This window comes from Podarcis raffonei, chromosome 5, assembly GCF_027172205.1.
Source record: "Podarcis raffonei isolate rPodRaf1 chromosome 5, rPodRaf1.pri, whole genome shotgun sequence".
NCBI lineage: Eukaryota > Metazoa > Chordata > Lepidosauria > Squamata > Lacertidae > Podarcis > Podarcis raffonei.
Window position 1 is genome coordinate 82093726 of NC_070606.1, and position 14677 is coordinate 82108402.

The 14677-nt window shown below is 46.0% G+C and overlaps 1 protein-coding gene across 6 annotated transcripts in view; it reads left to right on the forward strand.

The window, feature by feature from the left end:
* SCHIP1 (schwannomin interacting protein 1) overlaps window positions 1-14677 on the forward strand; it is a 394604-nt gene that overhangs the window by 290535 nt on the left and 89392 nt on the right. For 3 of the 6 annotated variants that reach the window (XM_053390390.1, XM_053390392.1, XM_053390393.1), the window contains one exon: window positions 3555-4316. In XM_053390390.1, the coding sequence (XP_053246365.1) occupies window positions 3555-4316 (762 nt within the window). Of the gene's footprint in view, window positions 1-3052; window positions 3295-3554; window positions 4317-4947; window positions 4996-14677 lie in introns of those variants that run through there. The other 3 variants (XM_053390395.1, XM_053390394.1, XM_053390397.1) reach the window with 3 other exon arrangements.

Sequence of the window (14677 nt, forward strand, 5' to 3'; positions counted from 1 at the left end):
TTTTAGCTAACCATTTAAGATATAACTAGTTGGTTTGTTGCTTTTGAAGATGCTAATCAGTATCTTTCCACTATTGAAGTTGGGCATGGGCTGAAGGTACAGGATAAGGCAACTTTGCAAAAGCCAGGCAAATCTAGTTCTGGTCAATGCCTAGATAGGGGAATCACCTGGGAAATTTACCTATACACCCCCTACATTTTCTGATTGGAAAAAGGCAGGATGCACGTAAAATAAATTGGGTACACTTATTTTTGAAGCAAACAATGCAATCCAGTATGTTTACTAAAAAGTCAGTCCCACTGTATTCAATGTGGGATTCCTCCTAAGTAAACATCTATAGAATTGCACCCTAGTAGATGTCCCCATCTGAGTACAAAATGCTGCTAAACAACAACAACAACAACTGGCTGGGTTTCCCCACAACTAAGTCTGTGCATACTGAGGTTTTAAATTCCAAGCAAAACATTATTACTATTTCGGAGAAACATGTTTATGTCAGTACAGTGGTACCTCGGTTTATGAACTTAATCCTTTCTGGAAGTCCATTCTTAAACCAAAACTGTTCTTAAACTGAGGCACGCTTTCCCTAATGAGGCTTCCTGCCGCCGGTGCCCTTCCACCATTCGGATTCTGTTCTTAAACCGAGGTAAAGTTTGCAAACTGAGACACTATTTCTGGTTTTGCAGAGTTCTTAAACCGAATCGTTCATAAACAGGACTGTTCTTAAACCAAGGTACCACTGTATACTGAAAAATATACTATTTTTTTTAAAAGTACATTTTGATGCTAAGGTTGTGCATTGCATTGACCATCATGGTCTGTAGAAGCTGTATCGCATTTCTGTTGCTTACCATGACCTCCCCTTACTGAGTGTGTGAAAATAGTCTAGTGAGTACTAGCTAGTTTCTGATGGAGATCAAAGTGTTAGGTTTTATCTGTACACTCCTGAATGTTACAAGTTTGTCTACCTGTTGGGACTTGTTTCTGAGTTATACAGCTGTTTTGTGAATCAACAAAGATGTCTTTGGTGCGACTTGTCTTGATTTATAAGAAGTCTGAATCTGTTGACCTTCTGGGCATGTTGCAAAGCTCATCCATTTCCTCAGGCTGTTTTGCAAGGAAAGAGGGATTGTGGAGAGGGGAAGAACTTTGGCTTCATTGTGAGAATATATGAATGTGACATTTTCCCCCCTTCCTGGGATTTTATTTATTTATTTATCCACTGTTATCGTTATTTTGGAAGAAGTTGAAATGCTTCCCCTGTATTGACTTGTTTGAAGTGCTTTATTATTATGAGTGCCAGGTTATATGGTGGCATTTTTCTTATGCTATGGATTTACTTTAAAAAATAAATAAAAAACCTGGCAGGATGCCTAGAGTTCTGGATAGGTGTGTTAAAAATTGATTTGTATATTTAAAAACAACCTTTGCAGGCTACTTTTTTCCATTTATCTTTGCACTGAGGAGCTAACACCTGTGAAGCGTAGAGGGCTTTCTGTGGCTTGCTAAAAATCTTGACCAAGGAAGCACAAAAATAATTTGCCATTTTTACTAAAATGTACAAACCCTGGACTTTATTGTATTATGAAAAACTCTAATAAAAAAACATATCAACATGAAAAAATAAAATATAATGTAATGGGAGGAAGCCCTACTGAACTGGAGGCTTACTTCTATGTTGAAGACTGCGGTCCATTTGTTCAAGAGAAAGCCCCATTGAATTCAATGGAACTGCTTTTGAATAGATGTTCAAGCTGAAGGTTTAAGCAAACTTAGCTGGAGATCCACTACATCCTAAAGCGGCTCATTCCAGTAGATCTTGCTATAGGATTGCTCCATCATTTCTGAGTAAATACGCCTTAGATTGCACTGTAAATTATTTTAGAAACTCAGATGAACAGCCATTGTGCTGAGGTTGCAGCTCTCAGAGGAAGCTTAAAGGTCTTGCTAGGAGGGGACACTTTTACCCCTCATGTCCGTTCTGCCCGGATGCTGAGGTCCAGCGCCGAGGGCTTTCTGGCGGTTCCCTCATTGCGAGAAGCAAAGCTACAGGGAACCAGGCAGAGGGCCTTCTCAGTAGTGGCACCCACCCTGTGGAACGCCCTTCCATCAGATGTCAAAGAGATAAACAACTACAGTGGTACCTCGGGTTGCATACGCTTCAGTTTACATACACTTCAGGTTACAGACTCCGCTAACCCAGAAATAGTACCTCAGGTTAAGAACTTTGCTTCAGGATGAGAACAGAAATTGTGCTCCGGTGGCGCGGCAGCAGCAGGAGGCCCCATTAGCTGAAGTGGTGCTTCAGGTTAAGAACAGTTTCAGGTTAAGAACAGACCTCCGGAACGAATTAAGTACTTAACCCGAGGTACCACTGTACCTGACATTTAGGAGACATCTGAAGGCAGCCCTGTTCAGGGAAGTTTTTAATGTGTGACATTTTAATGTATTTTTATTTATCATCATCATCATCATCATCATCATGTGGAAACAAGCACCCAGTTAATCTCAATCCGCCATTCGCTCAAGAGTGGGAAATGGAACAGGGTCCGGCTTCTCGGCCTCTTTTACATGTTGCAGCCCAATGGGTCATGTGTGTCCCGTCCCCCCCACGGCCACCCCACTCAAACCCCAATCCATGAAGATGCCGTGGAGGCTGATGGTGCCACGTGCCAATCGCATCTGGCAATTCTGCTCTGCTGCACCACTTTTCAAATTCAAACTCAGGCTTCCCCTGCGAAGTGCCAAACTCCCCCTCCCCTCCAATAAAACCCTGCTGCTTCTACATGTGCGAAGGAGGAGACATAACTGCGCGGCACCCCCTGAAAAGAATTCGGGGGAAGCGTGGCTCAGCTCCTGCCGGGGCCACGCTTTTGGCTCCTTTTCGGCCACCAGGATCTCTCCGGCTGTACCGTAGGGGGCGGTGTGGGGCCGGCATTGTCTCATTCACTTTTTCCCCCCCTCCAGTTTTACGCCGGCTGCGTGGGGCTCCCAGACTCCCTCCTTTCCCCCCCTTCCCTCGCGCTACCGGCGTAGCTCGCGCTCTGTATTCGCAAGTGGGCGCGCGAGGGAGCCGGGAACTTTCCGGAGCCGTCGCAGGGCAAGGAGGGACTCCCGGCCGGTGCTGGAGAGGAAACTGTTGGCGGCGGCGGCGGCGCCTGAGCTCTCCAGGCGGAGCGCTGCCGGTGCTGCTGCGCGCCCCCTTCCTCCTCGTTAGGTGGGGCTCAAGAGGGACCGCCCCTGCTTGGGAGACCTCTCCCTGCCCTCTCCTCGCAAAGCGGATGCCCTGCCTAGGTGGGGTGGGAAACTTCGGGGAAGTGCCGGAGATCTCCCCTCCCCACCCACCCCCTTAGCTTCTCCCCCCCCCCCCAAGATTCCCTTCCTTCGCCCGCTTTTCCCTTTAAGAGTCTGGCAGCATCTGGAGAGAGGGAAACCGTCTGTCTGGTTCTTTCAGTGCCTGGCGGGGATGTTCTTCCAACAGCAGCAGCCAAGGCAGGAAAGGAGAGCTAGGCTATAGGTCTTTTCCTAACGCTCTCTCTTGTTCTGTCCTCTAGGATGGCATGGATCTAGGCAGCGACCCTTGCAGCAGCCGCTCCAGCTCGGAATCGAGTTCCAGCAAAGTGACCCCTTGCTCGGAATGCAAATCTTCCCCCTCGCCCACCAGCCTGGACTTGGCTGCTTTGGAGGACTCGGAGGAGGAGGAGGAGGAAGACGAGGAAGAGGAGGAGGAAGAAGAGGGGGAGGAGGACTTCCAGGTGTACCAGAGGAAGGTGACTGATGCGTGGGCGGAGGACAGGGACGATGCCCGCCGCTGTGCCCGAACCGCCCCTGCCAGGAGGAGTTTAGCGCAAGAGCTGGAGGAGGCGAGGAGCGCCCGCCTCGCCCTCCCCACCATCACCGCCACCGCCACCCCTGCTATGCCACCCCCGGCTCCCCACGGCCACCCGGCTCCTCAGCATCCCCAGCGCCAGCACCGCCAGCCGCACCACCCGCTGGACCTCCGGCACAATGCCAACGTGGTGCCCTCTAGCCGCAGGACTGGGCACAAAGGGGGCGGCGGCGGCGGCTACGGCAAAGCCCCCCGCCTCCAGAAAGAGCAGCCCGGGGGCGGCATGGGCAGGCTGAGCAACGGGGGCTCGCTGGTAGCCTTCCACCCCTTGGAGAACTCCTTGGGGGGAGGAGGAGGAGGGGGCACGGCTTGGCAAGAGCAGGAGCCCCCGCTGCCCACCATGGACTGGGAAGCCCTGGAGAAGCACCTGGCGGGGCTGCAGTTCCAGGAGCAGGAGATCCGGAGCCAGAAGAGCAACTACACTTCCGTAAGTTGATGCCCCCCCCCCTCCTTATATCTTCCCGGCTCTGCGGAGGAGAATGGCAAGGGAAGTGTTAATTTCAATGGGAATTATTAGTTACGTCGAGCAGGCGGTGAGTCACTTCCCTCGCTGGGAGAGGGATGGATTTGGCTTTTTTTTTTCCCCTTTCCCATAGAAGGCAATTTGCACACAGTTGCTGCAAAAGGGACAGCTGTGGCTCTCCTGGGTTTGGGATGCATGTCCTGGCCCCTTCCTCCCAAATATGTCACCACTGGTGCTTGTAGAGAAGCTGCATGATGTGTGTGTTGCGCATGAGAGAGAGAGAGACCAGCTTTCTTACTCAGCTATTTTATTTTGGAAGAAGGGCTTGGAATTGCCTCTTGCCTCTTTGTTCCAGCAAGGGAAGGAGTTGCTTGAGTCTCTGACCTGACCTGGCCGAGAGAGGATTTAAGGAATAGGGAGGAGTTAGGCAGGTGACCCTCTGTGTGGCAAAGGGGGGGGGGCTTGGCACTACTTCCTGTTTCTTATCAGAAGGACACCTGGCTGCATTCGGAGACTGCCAGACAGTGTGGGTGGCATCCAGAGAGAAGGAGAGGAACGAAGGAAAAAAAGGGGGGTGGAACATAAGGAGGAACCCTTGCCAAGCTGGTACATGTCCCAGTGTGGATTTGCCCCAGTGAGAAGGGTTTGTACTATTTAGATGCATTGCTGTTGTTTTGTTTCCTATGCTGCCTTTCAAATAGCAGTAAGTTGCAGTTATTTGTGCTATTGGCTGGTTGGTGTTTCCCCCCTCTTTAAGTGCACCTTGGCCTATTAAGGATGCTTTGCTGAGTCTAGCTAATGAATATGCTAACATCACAATATGCCTTGGCGTGTGACTTGAGAATCCATAGCCTTCTGGAAATTGGGTGCAATGCACTTTGACTTTAGGGCATGAGCATAAGTAACTTCAGGGTTATTGGGAGGGGACAGGGGGGTTGCAACGTAATTGTCTGCTTTCAGTACGAGGGGGGGGCACTAAAGAGGGGGTTGCCTTCCTTTTCCCTTAATATAATGGAACTGCTGGGAAAGACCCCCCCTCACTGCTCTTAATATTTGCTACTTGCTTGTCCTTTTACTGGATACCCTGTGTATTTCTTTTAATTAGATGGGGGGGGAGGGAGAAAATAATATCTACTAGATTCCAGGGGAGAAAACATGTCCTTTTGAGCTCCTGTGTTGTATTTTAAAACCTTTTTTAAAAAAGCAGATCGAGTATAAAGTCAAATCATGCAGCTGTATATATTTGCATTTGCCACTGTAATGATAAATACTGCGAGGTTTCGATTCAGCAGTGCTGATGACACTGCATTTTAAGTACCTTGTAGTTTTGGAGATTGCATGTGCTTTGAGGGAGACTGTTTTGCCTGCAGAGAGAACTGCAGGACTCAAATGTCTTGCTTTGTTTGCTGCTGGGACAAGATTTTCCTATGTTGTTCTGCAAACAGACTACTTCCAACCAACCAAAAATATTATTCAGATTTGGAGGCTTGGGAAGTCTTTTGGACAGATGCCATGTGGCCTGATCTGGAGTGGTTGATTTGGTGTTTGATTTCCCCCCCTCTTCAGCCAGTCTTTAAGATAAGCAGGTGCTTGATAATGAATTGGAAGGGAGGAATGTATAAATTCATATTGGCAGCTATCCTGACTTAGAATTTGAGTATCCTGAGTCAGAATTGGATGGATATCCTGATTCAGGGTTCCATCAGCAAAAAGGCCCCACATTATCTGTCTAGAAGCATCAATTTGTTGTCATTTTTATGGAATCCCTGCATGTGAACACATTCACTAAAAGGTATCAGTTTGAGGCTTGTGTTGTAAGGGAGCCAGTGTTAAAAGGGAGGTGCTAAACAAGTTGGGGGGGAACAAGTCAGGATAAATATTTGAAAGAGAAGCTCCATGAAATACCAGTAAGGTTTAACACCCCAATTATATTGTCTTCTCCTGACCTAACTTCCAAGTTTAACTGTGCTTGGTGCTGGCTAATTCAGAAGTTCAGAAAGTGTTAGGGTGCAGGCAAGTATAGATTTCATGTTGGTGAATTATTATTTGAAAGCACTCCCCTCTCTGGCCCCCAAACTGGAGATATTGTGGAAAAAATTAAGTACCTCCAGAGGCAGGCTAGACCAGGGTGGTCCAACACATGCGGCCTTTTTTGTGGCCCTCAGCAACAACTGATACCCCCCACAGCCCTCATGCTGCCCATGAGTGCACCCCAAAATTATTGGAAAGCATTGAAAGTGCTCAATTAATTGGGGTTCTGCACCCCCCCAGCAGATGCCTACCCCCCCATGAAAGCTTGCTCCCCACAATGGGGGTATTTTTACCCATGATTTCCCCAAGAAAATTCAATAACTTAGGGTGATCTCCTAAAAGAAGCTCAACAACTTTGGCTGCCCCCCCCCACAAAAATCCTGGTTACGCCCATGAGGCTGCCTTCCCAAGCCAGGTAAGCAAAGCACTGGGCTTTGGGAAGGAGGAGTGAGGGCTCTGACAGGGTCCTAGAGTCCTCTCCTCTCCTATTTAGCACTTTTCCAGCTTTGGGAAGATGGTAGAAGAGCTCTAGGACCCAGCCAGAGCCTTATGCCTCCTTTGCAAAGCCCAGCTCCTCATGAGGGCTGGGGGGGATGTCAGATTTTGGCCTCATGGCCCCCCCCCACAAGGCAGTGTGTGCCCCATGGGTTTTGTGTGGAAGTACTCTTGTGGCCCACTTGGTATGAGGACCCCTTGGCCTAGACTTGTAGAAGTCAGGAGTGGGCAATATTTTGAGAGCTACATTCCCTCAGGGTAGGACTGTATGCTGATTGTGAGCAGGGCCCCAACCCACAGTGAGTGGAGCTACTCCTTTCCCCTCTCTCTTTCTGCCACCTCAATTTGCCTCTCCCCTCCCTCCCCTCCAGGAGATTGCCAGGGTAGGAGATATCACTCTTGCCTTAGGTCTGAAGTGATTACTTTTGAAAGTAAGCCAAAGGCGACATAAAATTTAGCCAAGGGCAACAGTCAGCCCTAGGGTTGTGGGTCACCACCCCCTCTCTGTGGTAGGGCTGCACTTCTTATCATGAAAACCCTTTTTATACTGTCGCCTCTAATGTGGTAGAATTGGGGTCAGTTCCTAGCCCGGAAACTAGAATATTCAAAGGTTCATTTGCACATGCAAAATTAAGGCATGGCTTGTTATCACTCAGTGAGAAAGTATGAGATTCCCCTGTTGAAAAGCTTCGGTGGGAGCGATAGGAAAGTGTCATCTGAGGTAGATCTTCTGTGATAGTCATTGAGACATGCAATTTCTTTCCTGATGTTGCAAGCACCAAGGATAAATATGCACATGTAAACTCACTTGTACAGCACTTCTGGAAGATGCCCGGCCTCTGAGATTGCAGAGGAAGGGATTCAGTAACTTTTGAGGCAGCCTTTAATTGCCTCAAGAACAGCCGCCTTGCGTACACACCTTATTGAGATTCAAGATAGCACCTGACACTCTGCTTTCCATCTTCTCTTTACATGAGATCAGATGTAAAGAGACAAGGCCTTTTCGTTGGTAGGGCCAAAATGGCCTAGTTTGATGGGAGAAAGATGTGGTTCCTGGCAATCCCAAAATCACTGTATTGAGAGAATGTGATGGTATGCAACTGGTTTTAGAATGTTTTAATTTTATTGTTATTGTTGTGTTGGCTGCCTTGGACTCCTTTAGGAAGGAAGGGCAGGATGTAAATTGAAATAATAACAGTACCCTTCCTGTGGAAATCTGCTGGGCTTCCTCTGTTCTCATAGATCTCCTTCCTGATAGCTAGGCTGGTTAGAGTGTGGTGCTCAAAACACCAAGGTTGCAGGTTTGATCCCCATTCCCCCATATGGAACAGCTGCATATTCCTGCATTGCAGGGGGTTGTGCTAGAATAGATCATCCACATGGGCACCACTGAATAGGATCTACAATTCTATTATTCTTATTTCAGCTAGTTGATTATTTGCTTTTATTAATGTTCATGGATTGTTACGCAAAAGGTGAAATCCTGTGCATGTCTACTCAGAACTAAACCAAGCTGAATTTGGTTGGAGTTACTCCTTGCAAAGGCTGCAATCCTAACCCCATTTATTTAGGATTAAACCCCCTTTCCAAGAAGGATTATGTTCTTCAGAATAAGGCCAAAGGCCCATCTAGGCCACCTTCCTGTTCTCACAGTGGCTGTCCAGATGTCTGTGGAAAACCCAAGAAGCAGAATCTGAGTGCAACAGTCTTCTACTAAGTCTTCTACTTGGGATGCCCTGCAACTGATATTCATAGACACATTGCCTATGTTGGTAGAGGCAGAATATAGCCATTGTGGCTAGTAGCAATTGACCCGCCATGAATTAGCTTAATCCTCCTTTAAACCAATCCATGTTAGTGGCTTTCACTACACCTTATGACAACGAATTCCACAGTTTAACTGTGCACTGTGTGAAGAGGTGCTTTGTTTTGTCTGCCCTGAATCTTTCTTGGGGGGGATTAACACATAGAATCATGGAATTGTAGAGCTGCAATGCAGGAATCTCAGCTAAAGCACCCATGACAGACAGCCATCCAACCTCTGCTTAAAAACCTCCAAGGAAGGAGAGTCCACGACCTCCTGAGGGAGACTTCTCCATTGACTCACCGCTCCACATTTCACATCATACTGATGAAACCTGCATAAAGCCCCTGGGCATAGTGGGTGTGGGGGATTCGGATGGCACACAAGGAAGTCTCTGGGAACTGTGTTCTGGCTTAGTGCACAGTGAGGTGGGTGGGTGAGATGACACATGCCTTTGATGCTATCTGACTTACCACAGCCTGAAGCTCTGTTGCACATCTTGGGTTGGCTGCTCCTGGAGAAGAGAGTTAGACTTGACCCTTGGTTTGGTTGAGCGTATTATTATTATTATTATTATTATTATTATTGGCATCCATCTGTCTTGGGAGACATTGGAGTGCACCTCCGGGGGTGAAGTCAAACCACTGTGTTAACAGCACCAAAGCTGTACCAGGAAATGATTGAATGGGTATATACAGCATGTGGCAAGGCAATTCAGCAGGTTAACTGGCTTCTAACTATATGTGTCCTGAACATGAACTTGCAACACACAAAGGGACCTCAGCTGAAGATTGTAAAGGTCCCGTTTCAGGTTAGTTTGGCAGTGTCTAGAAGAAGGACCACACAAGGCAGGTGAGTGGCATAGTTCCTCCCCACACCAGAAGCATAATGGTGTAAGAATGAACCAAGCCATTCAGTGGTGCCCATGTGGTTCTTCTCATAGATGCTTGCCAGAGCTGCGTAGGATTAAACAACGGGATATCAGCACCCATGGCATTTCACAAATATGTTAATTGGGCTGTGGGTTGCCAGCTGGCTGTTTTTGTTGTTGTTTTCACCAGCTGCCCTTGGGACATGTGGGTTGAGGCATTAAAGGCTTTTGTTTCTTGTAGTCCAGGAACGTAAAATGATGCAAAGCATTTCCCCCACTGTGATAACCAGGTGGCATTTTGGACTGCGTGGCTTCTTGATACTTCTGAGCTCTGTCACCCGCTTAGGAAACACTGTAGTTTGCAGATATGGTCATCTGAAGGAATGTGTGGAACTGCAACTGCGCCGATGATTTGGTGGTATAGTGAATGGGTTAATGCACCCTGTAAATGCCCCCACCATTATCCAGGAGGTGTGAGCTGAGAAGTCCCTGGTTCAGATTTGTATCTGTTAGTACTATGGGCATCATAATACTGGCTGGAGTTATAGGACTGTTGTAAGGATCGCTGAGATAATGGATTTGAAGCAATTTTAAACAATCAAAAATGTGCTTGCATAAATTCCAAGTTGCTGTCAGGTGCTGAATTCAAATAAAATACCATTCCTTCTGGTTGCATGCCACTCGTTTGAGATGTTGACATGTAAATTTGATGCACACCCCTCAAAATATGTAAATAATAGGAGTACTTAAACCTAGGATAGACAATGTGCCACCCTCCAGATATTGTTGTACTTCAACTCCCATCAGTCCTAGCCAGCATGGTGAATAGCTAGGGGTGATGGGTGTCATAGTCCAAATCATCTAGAAGCGATTCCATTGGTTACATCCAACTTAAATGGAAGAAGTACTGATTGGAGACTCAAAAAACAGCAAATCAAGCATTCCTCAGATATGCCTGTTATTTCCTCTTATATTATTCAAGTGAATTGGATACCCTTCTCTTCCCAGCTCCACTGCCTGTGCTGGAAGGAGATTACAGTTCTTCATATCCTTTTGGCAAGATTCCTTTTACCACTTTAATGTGTTTCTCCTGCAACAATTGTAGCATCCTGGCTCCAGTCTGGAGCACAAGCAATTCCTTTTTGTTCAGCTGCAACGTATAAATCACCTGGAGGAGGAATTTATGAATGGTAGATTTGTCAGAATGGAACAGACTTGTATTTCTTTTCTGCTTATACATGTTTCAGTGTGTGGTGTAAATAATTTGAGTTTCTTTAGCCTGCAGTCCTGTACACGCTTACCTGGAAGTAAATCCTGTTGAACTCAGTAGGGGTTACTTCTGAGTAGGCATGCACTGGCTTGCAATGTTGATTCAATAATCATGTTGGACTGTTGACACATTGGTTCTAACTGTGTCCAGAACCTTTAACAAGTGTTGTGATTAAATATGCTTAAACTAGTTCCTTTGAATCCTTAAGCTGACCTATAAAACTTCTGACATGACCAGTCATATTTATTTGTTAAATTTGTATCTCACATTTCCACTAAATGGTGCTCAAGATAGCTTACAAACAATAGCACAAATATAATAAAATAAAATATAATCAAATACAATAAAACCCTTGGGTTTTTTTAAGCTGGAAAAAGCATTAATAAAAGTAACCAACTAAAATAAATTGCAGCACATTTGCAAATCAATTTAAAGTCTTTTGGCAAGGAGTTCCAGAACTTGGGAAGAGCCACTCTCCCCTGTCACTCTTTACATTTTGGAAACAATCAATTGCAAGTTTATATCCAAAGAATAACTATAAATTAATGCACGCTGAGGATGTTAGCTGTGAGTGTGTACCAGCAGTTTAAAAACCTTGACATAAATGAAATGTCAAAATGCAGTTAATGGTCTTCTTCTCTTGGATTTCATTCCTATCTGGTATGCCGTTTTCATAGCAGTATGGCTAGCTCTGTTTTTATGCAGAGCAGGATATGCCATGTACACTTTTATGTGTATTTGAGGTAACGTGGATCCGTGTCACTCATGCAAAAGAATTGTTCCTCCCGCCTGTGTGAACTGGTCAGGCAAAGGCTGATGTGGGAACAGAGGAAGAGAAAACCAGAATGATAAACAATGATGAGCCTGGTCTGTTGATTTCTTTATACTTAGAATGGGGTTGGTTTTGACTAGATCAGATGTGGGGAAATTTTGGCCCTCCAGATGTTGCTGAACTTCTGCTGGATCAGATCTCTCTCATATTCATTCATATTCTCTCTCTCTCTCTCTCACACACACACACATGCAAAGACACACATATACACCTACTAGGGGCTAGATTTCTGTTTGCATTCTTCAGGAATCCTACCAAACCACCCACACTAAACCCTTAGACCAGGGGTGGGGAACTATTTGGCTCCAACGTTGGTGTCACCCAGCAGCAGGTGACAGCAGCTCTCAGAAGCCCGTTACCATACTATAATTCATAGTGCTGCCTGTGAGAGGCCACACAAACTACAAGCCTGATGACAGCCTTACACAAATGTATATAGGAAGATATATAGACATTCTCTCTCTTTCTTTTCTCTCCCTCTCTCTCTCTCTCTCTCTCTCTCTCTCTCTCTCACACACACACACACACACAAGTTGTACATAGCTGCAGAATTCCAGAAAGTATGAAGAGAAAATGCATACCCGTAAGGCAGAGGGACATGTACTGAATGTGTGCTAGATATCAATGGCTGCCATAAGAGTGTTTGCTGAATAAATGATAACTGACTTTCAGTGCAATCCTTTGTATGCTTACCAGGTCCAGTAGGGCTGACTCATAGGGGCACGTACATCAGATTGGAGCCTCTCTGCTACTTCAAAATGACAATAGCATAAATAAACAGGACTGGCAGCTTACAATATGCATGTCAAGTTAAAAAGGAAGCTGTAAATATTTACAACAGGAAAACTGTAAATGGCATAGGAACAGATGTTGCAGTATAAGAACTATCAAGTTCTGCAATTAGACTAAAAGGTCTGATGCATTCTTGGTGCATATCGATTTGATGCATTGCACACTTCTCTGATAGGTTTTGCGCTGCAGCATGTATTTTATCCTGTCAAGAAAAGATGTAAGATCTTTGTGCACAGTCAAATTTATTTTTATTTATTGTATTGTATTTATATCCCACCTTTCCTTCAAGAAGCTCAAGGTGGCGTACAGAGTTCTCCTCCTTCCCATTTTATACTTGCAACAACTCTGTGAGGTAGGTTAGGCTGAGAGGCAGAGACTGCCCCAAGGTCACCCAGTGAGCTTCATGGCTGAGTGGAGATTTGAAACCTGGCCTCCCAGGTCCTAGTCTGATACCCTAACCCAGGCATAGGCAAAGTCTGGCCCTCCAGATGTTTGGGACTACAATTCCCATCATCCCTGACCACTGGTCCTGTTAGCTAGGGGACAATGGGAATTGTAGTCCCAAACATCTGGAGGGCGGGAGTTTGCCTATGCCTGCCCTAATCTCTGCACCACATGACCCTCAACCTAACACATTTTATCTTTTGTATGATACTCATTTATATTTATACCCTGTCTTTTAGGCTTACTCCTGACAGAAGTGGCTTACAGAAACTGGGATGTTAAAACATTGACTAGTCAATATTAATAAAAATAAAATAACACTATCATATAATGAAATAATATAAAACATCTCAGTTTAAATTCATGCCAGCACATCTAGATTAAAACTAATCATAACAAGCTCCCATAAATAAAAGCATCTTTAAAACATGATTCAATGTGACTAGGGAAGAGGCTTGCCAGATTTTTTCTGGATAGAGTTTTAAACGATGCATCTGTGAACCTCAGCCAAGCACTGGCCATATGAGGTTGCTATTCCATTCGCTCATTTCATGTCTGTCTCACCTTTTGTCCCAGAATGCATGCACGGTCCTCCCCCTGCCCCCGTGTCATTTTATCTTCAGAACAACACTGTGAGGCGGGTTAGGCAGAGAGATTGTAACTAGCTCAAGGTTAGCTACTGAGCTGCATGGCTGAGTGGGGATATGAACCTTGTTTCCTCAGTCTTAGGCCCTTATCTGCACCATGCATTCCATAATATTATTTGTATGCCTCCTTTCCATAGTTCAAACCAAGCTCAAGGCAGCTTACAACATGAAAAAAGTTACACAGTTACAAGCATAACAAAAGCAGCAATGATAACTAAGACATCAAAAAGCACACTACCAAATTAAAACAATTTCCACATAAAAGAACTAAAAGAAAGATACAAATATGTATATACGGTGGACGCTCAGGTTGCGAACCTGATCGGTGCGGGATGCACGTTCGCAACTTGCGTCCGCATGCGCGGGTTGTGAGTCGGTGCTTCTGCGCATGCGCAAAGCGCGATTTAGTGCTTCTGCACATGCGCAAGCACCAAAACCCGGAAGTAACCGGTACTTCCAGGTTTTGGCGGTCCGTAACCCAAAAAAACGCAACCTGAAGCATCTGTAACCCGAGGTATGACTGTATATCAAAAACAGCAACAACAAAAAAACACACCACACCCCAGCCCATCTATTCAGCAGCTTCAGCTTTTGTAGCTGGAGTCAGTCAGGCGCCAGGCCAGGTGTGAAAAGGTCTGCAAGGCAGGGAGCAGATCTTCCAGGACTCACAGCCAAGAAGCACAATCCCGCTTTAAACAGCCACGGTGTCTCCCAAAGAATCCTGGGAAGTGTAGTTTGTGAAGGGTGTTGAGAGTGGTTAGGAGACCCATGTTCCCCTCACAGTTCCAATACTTGGAGTGGCATTAATGGGTCACCTAGTGCCATTGTAGCACCAGGTCATTGACAGGGGGCCCCCTTGCTGTCAGGCTTGTCTGTGGAGGGGGGGCGGGCCCTTTAGCGTATGAGAGGGCCCACCATAAGTCATTCTGCCATTCTTTAAATCTGAAGCCAGCTTTGAACCCAAGCTATTGAGGCACTGCCGTTTCCCAAGTAAACTGGAAGAGGAAGTAACCTTTTGAGAAAATGCATGAAGAAAATGCATATCTTGGAGATAGGCAGTATAGCATGGTTAATACTTGGTAGTAAACCTCTATTGATCCTACTGTCCAGCAATCAGATGTTTCATGGGGTGAGGTTTA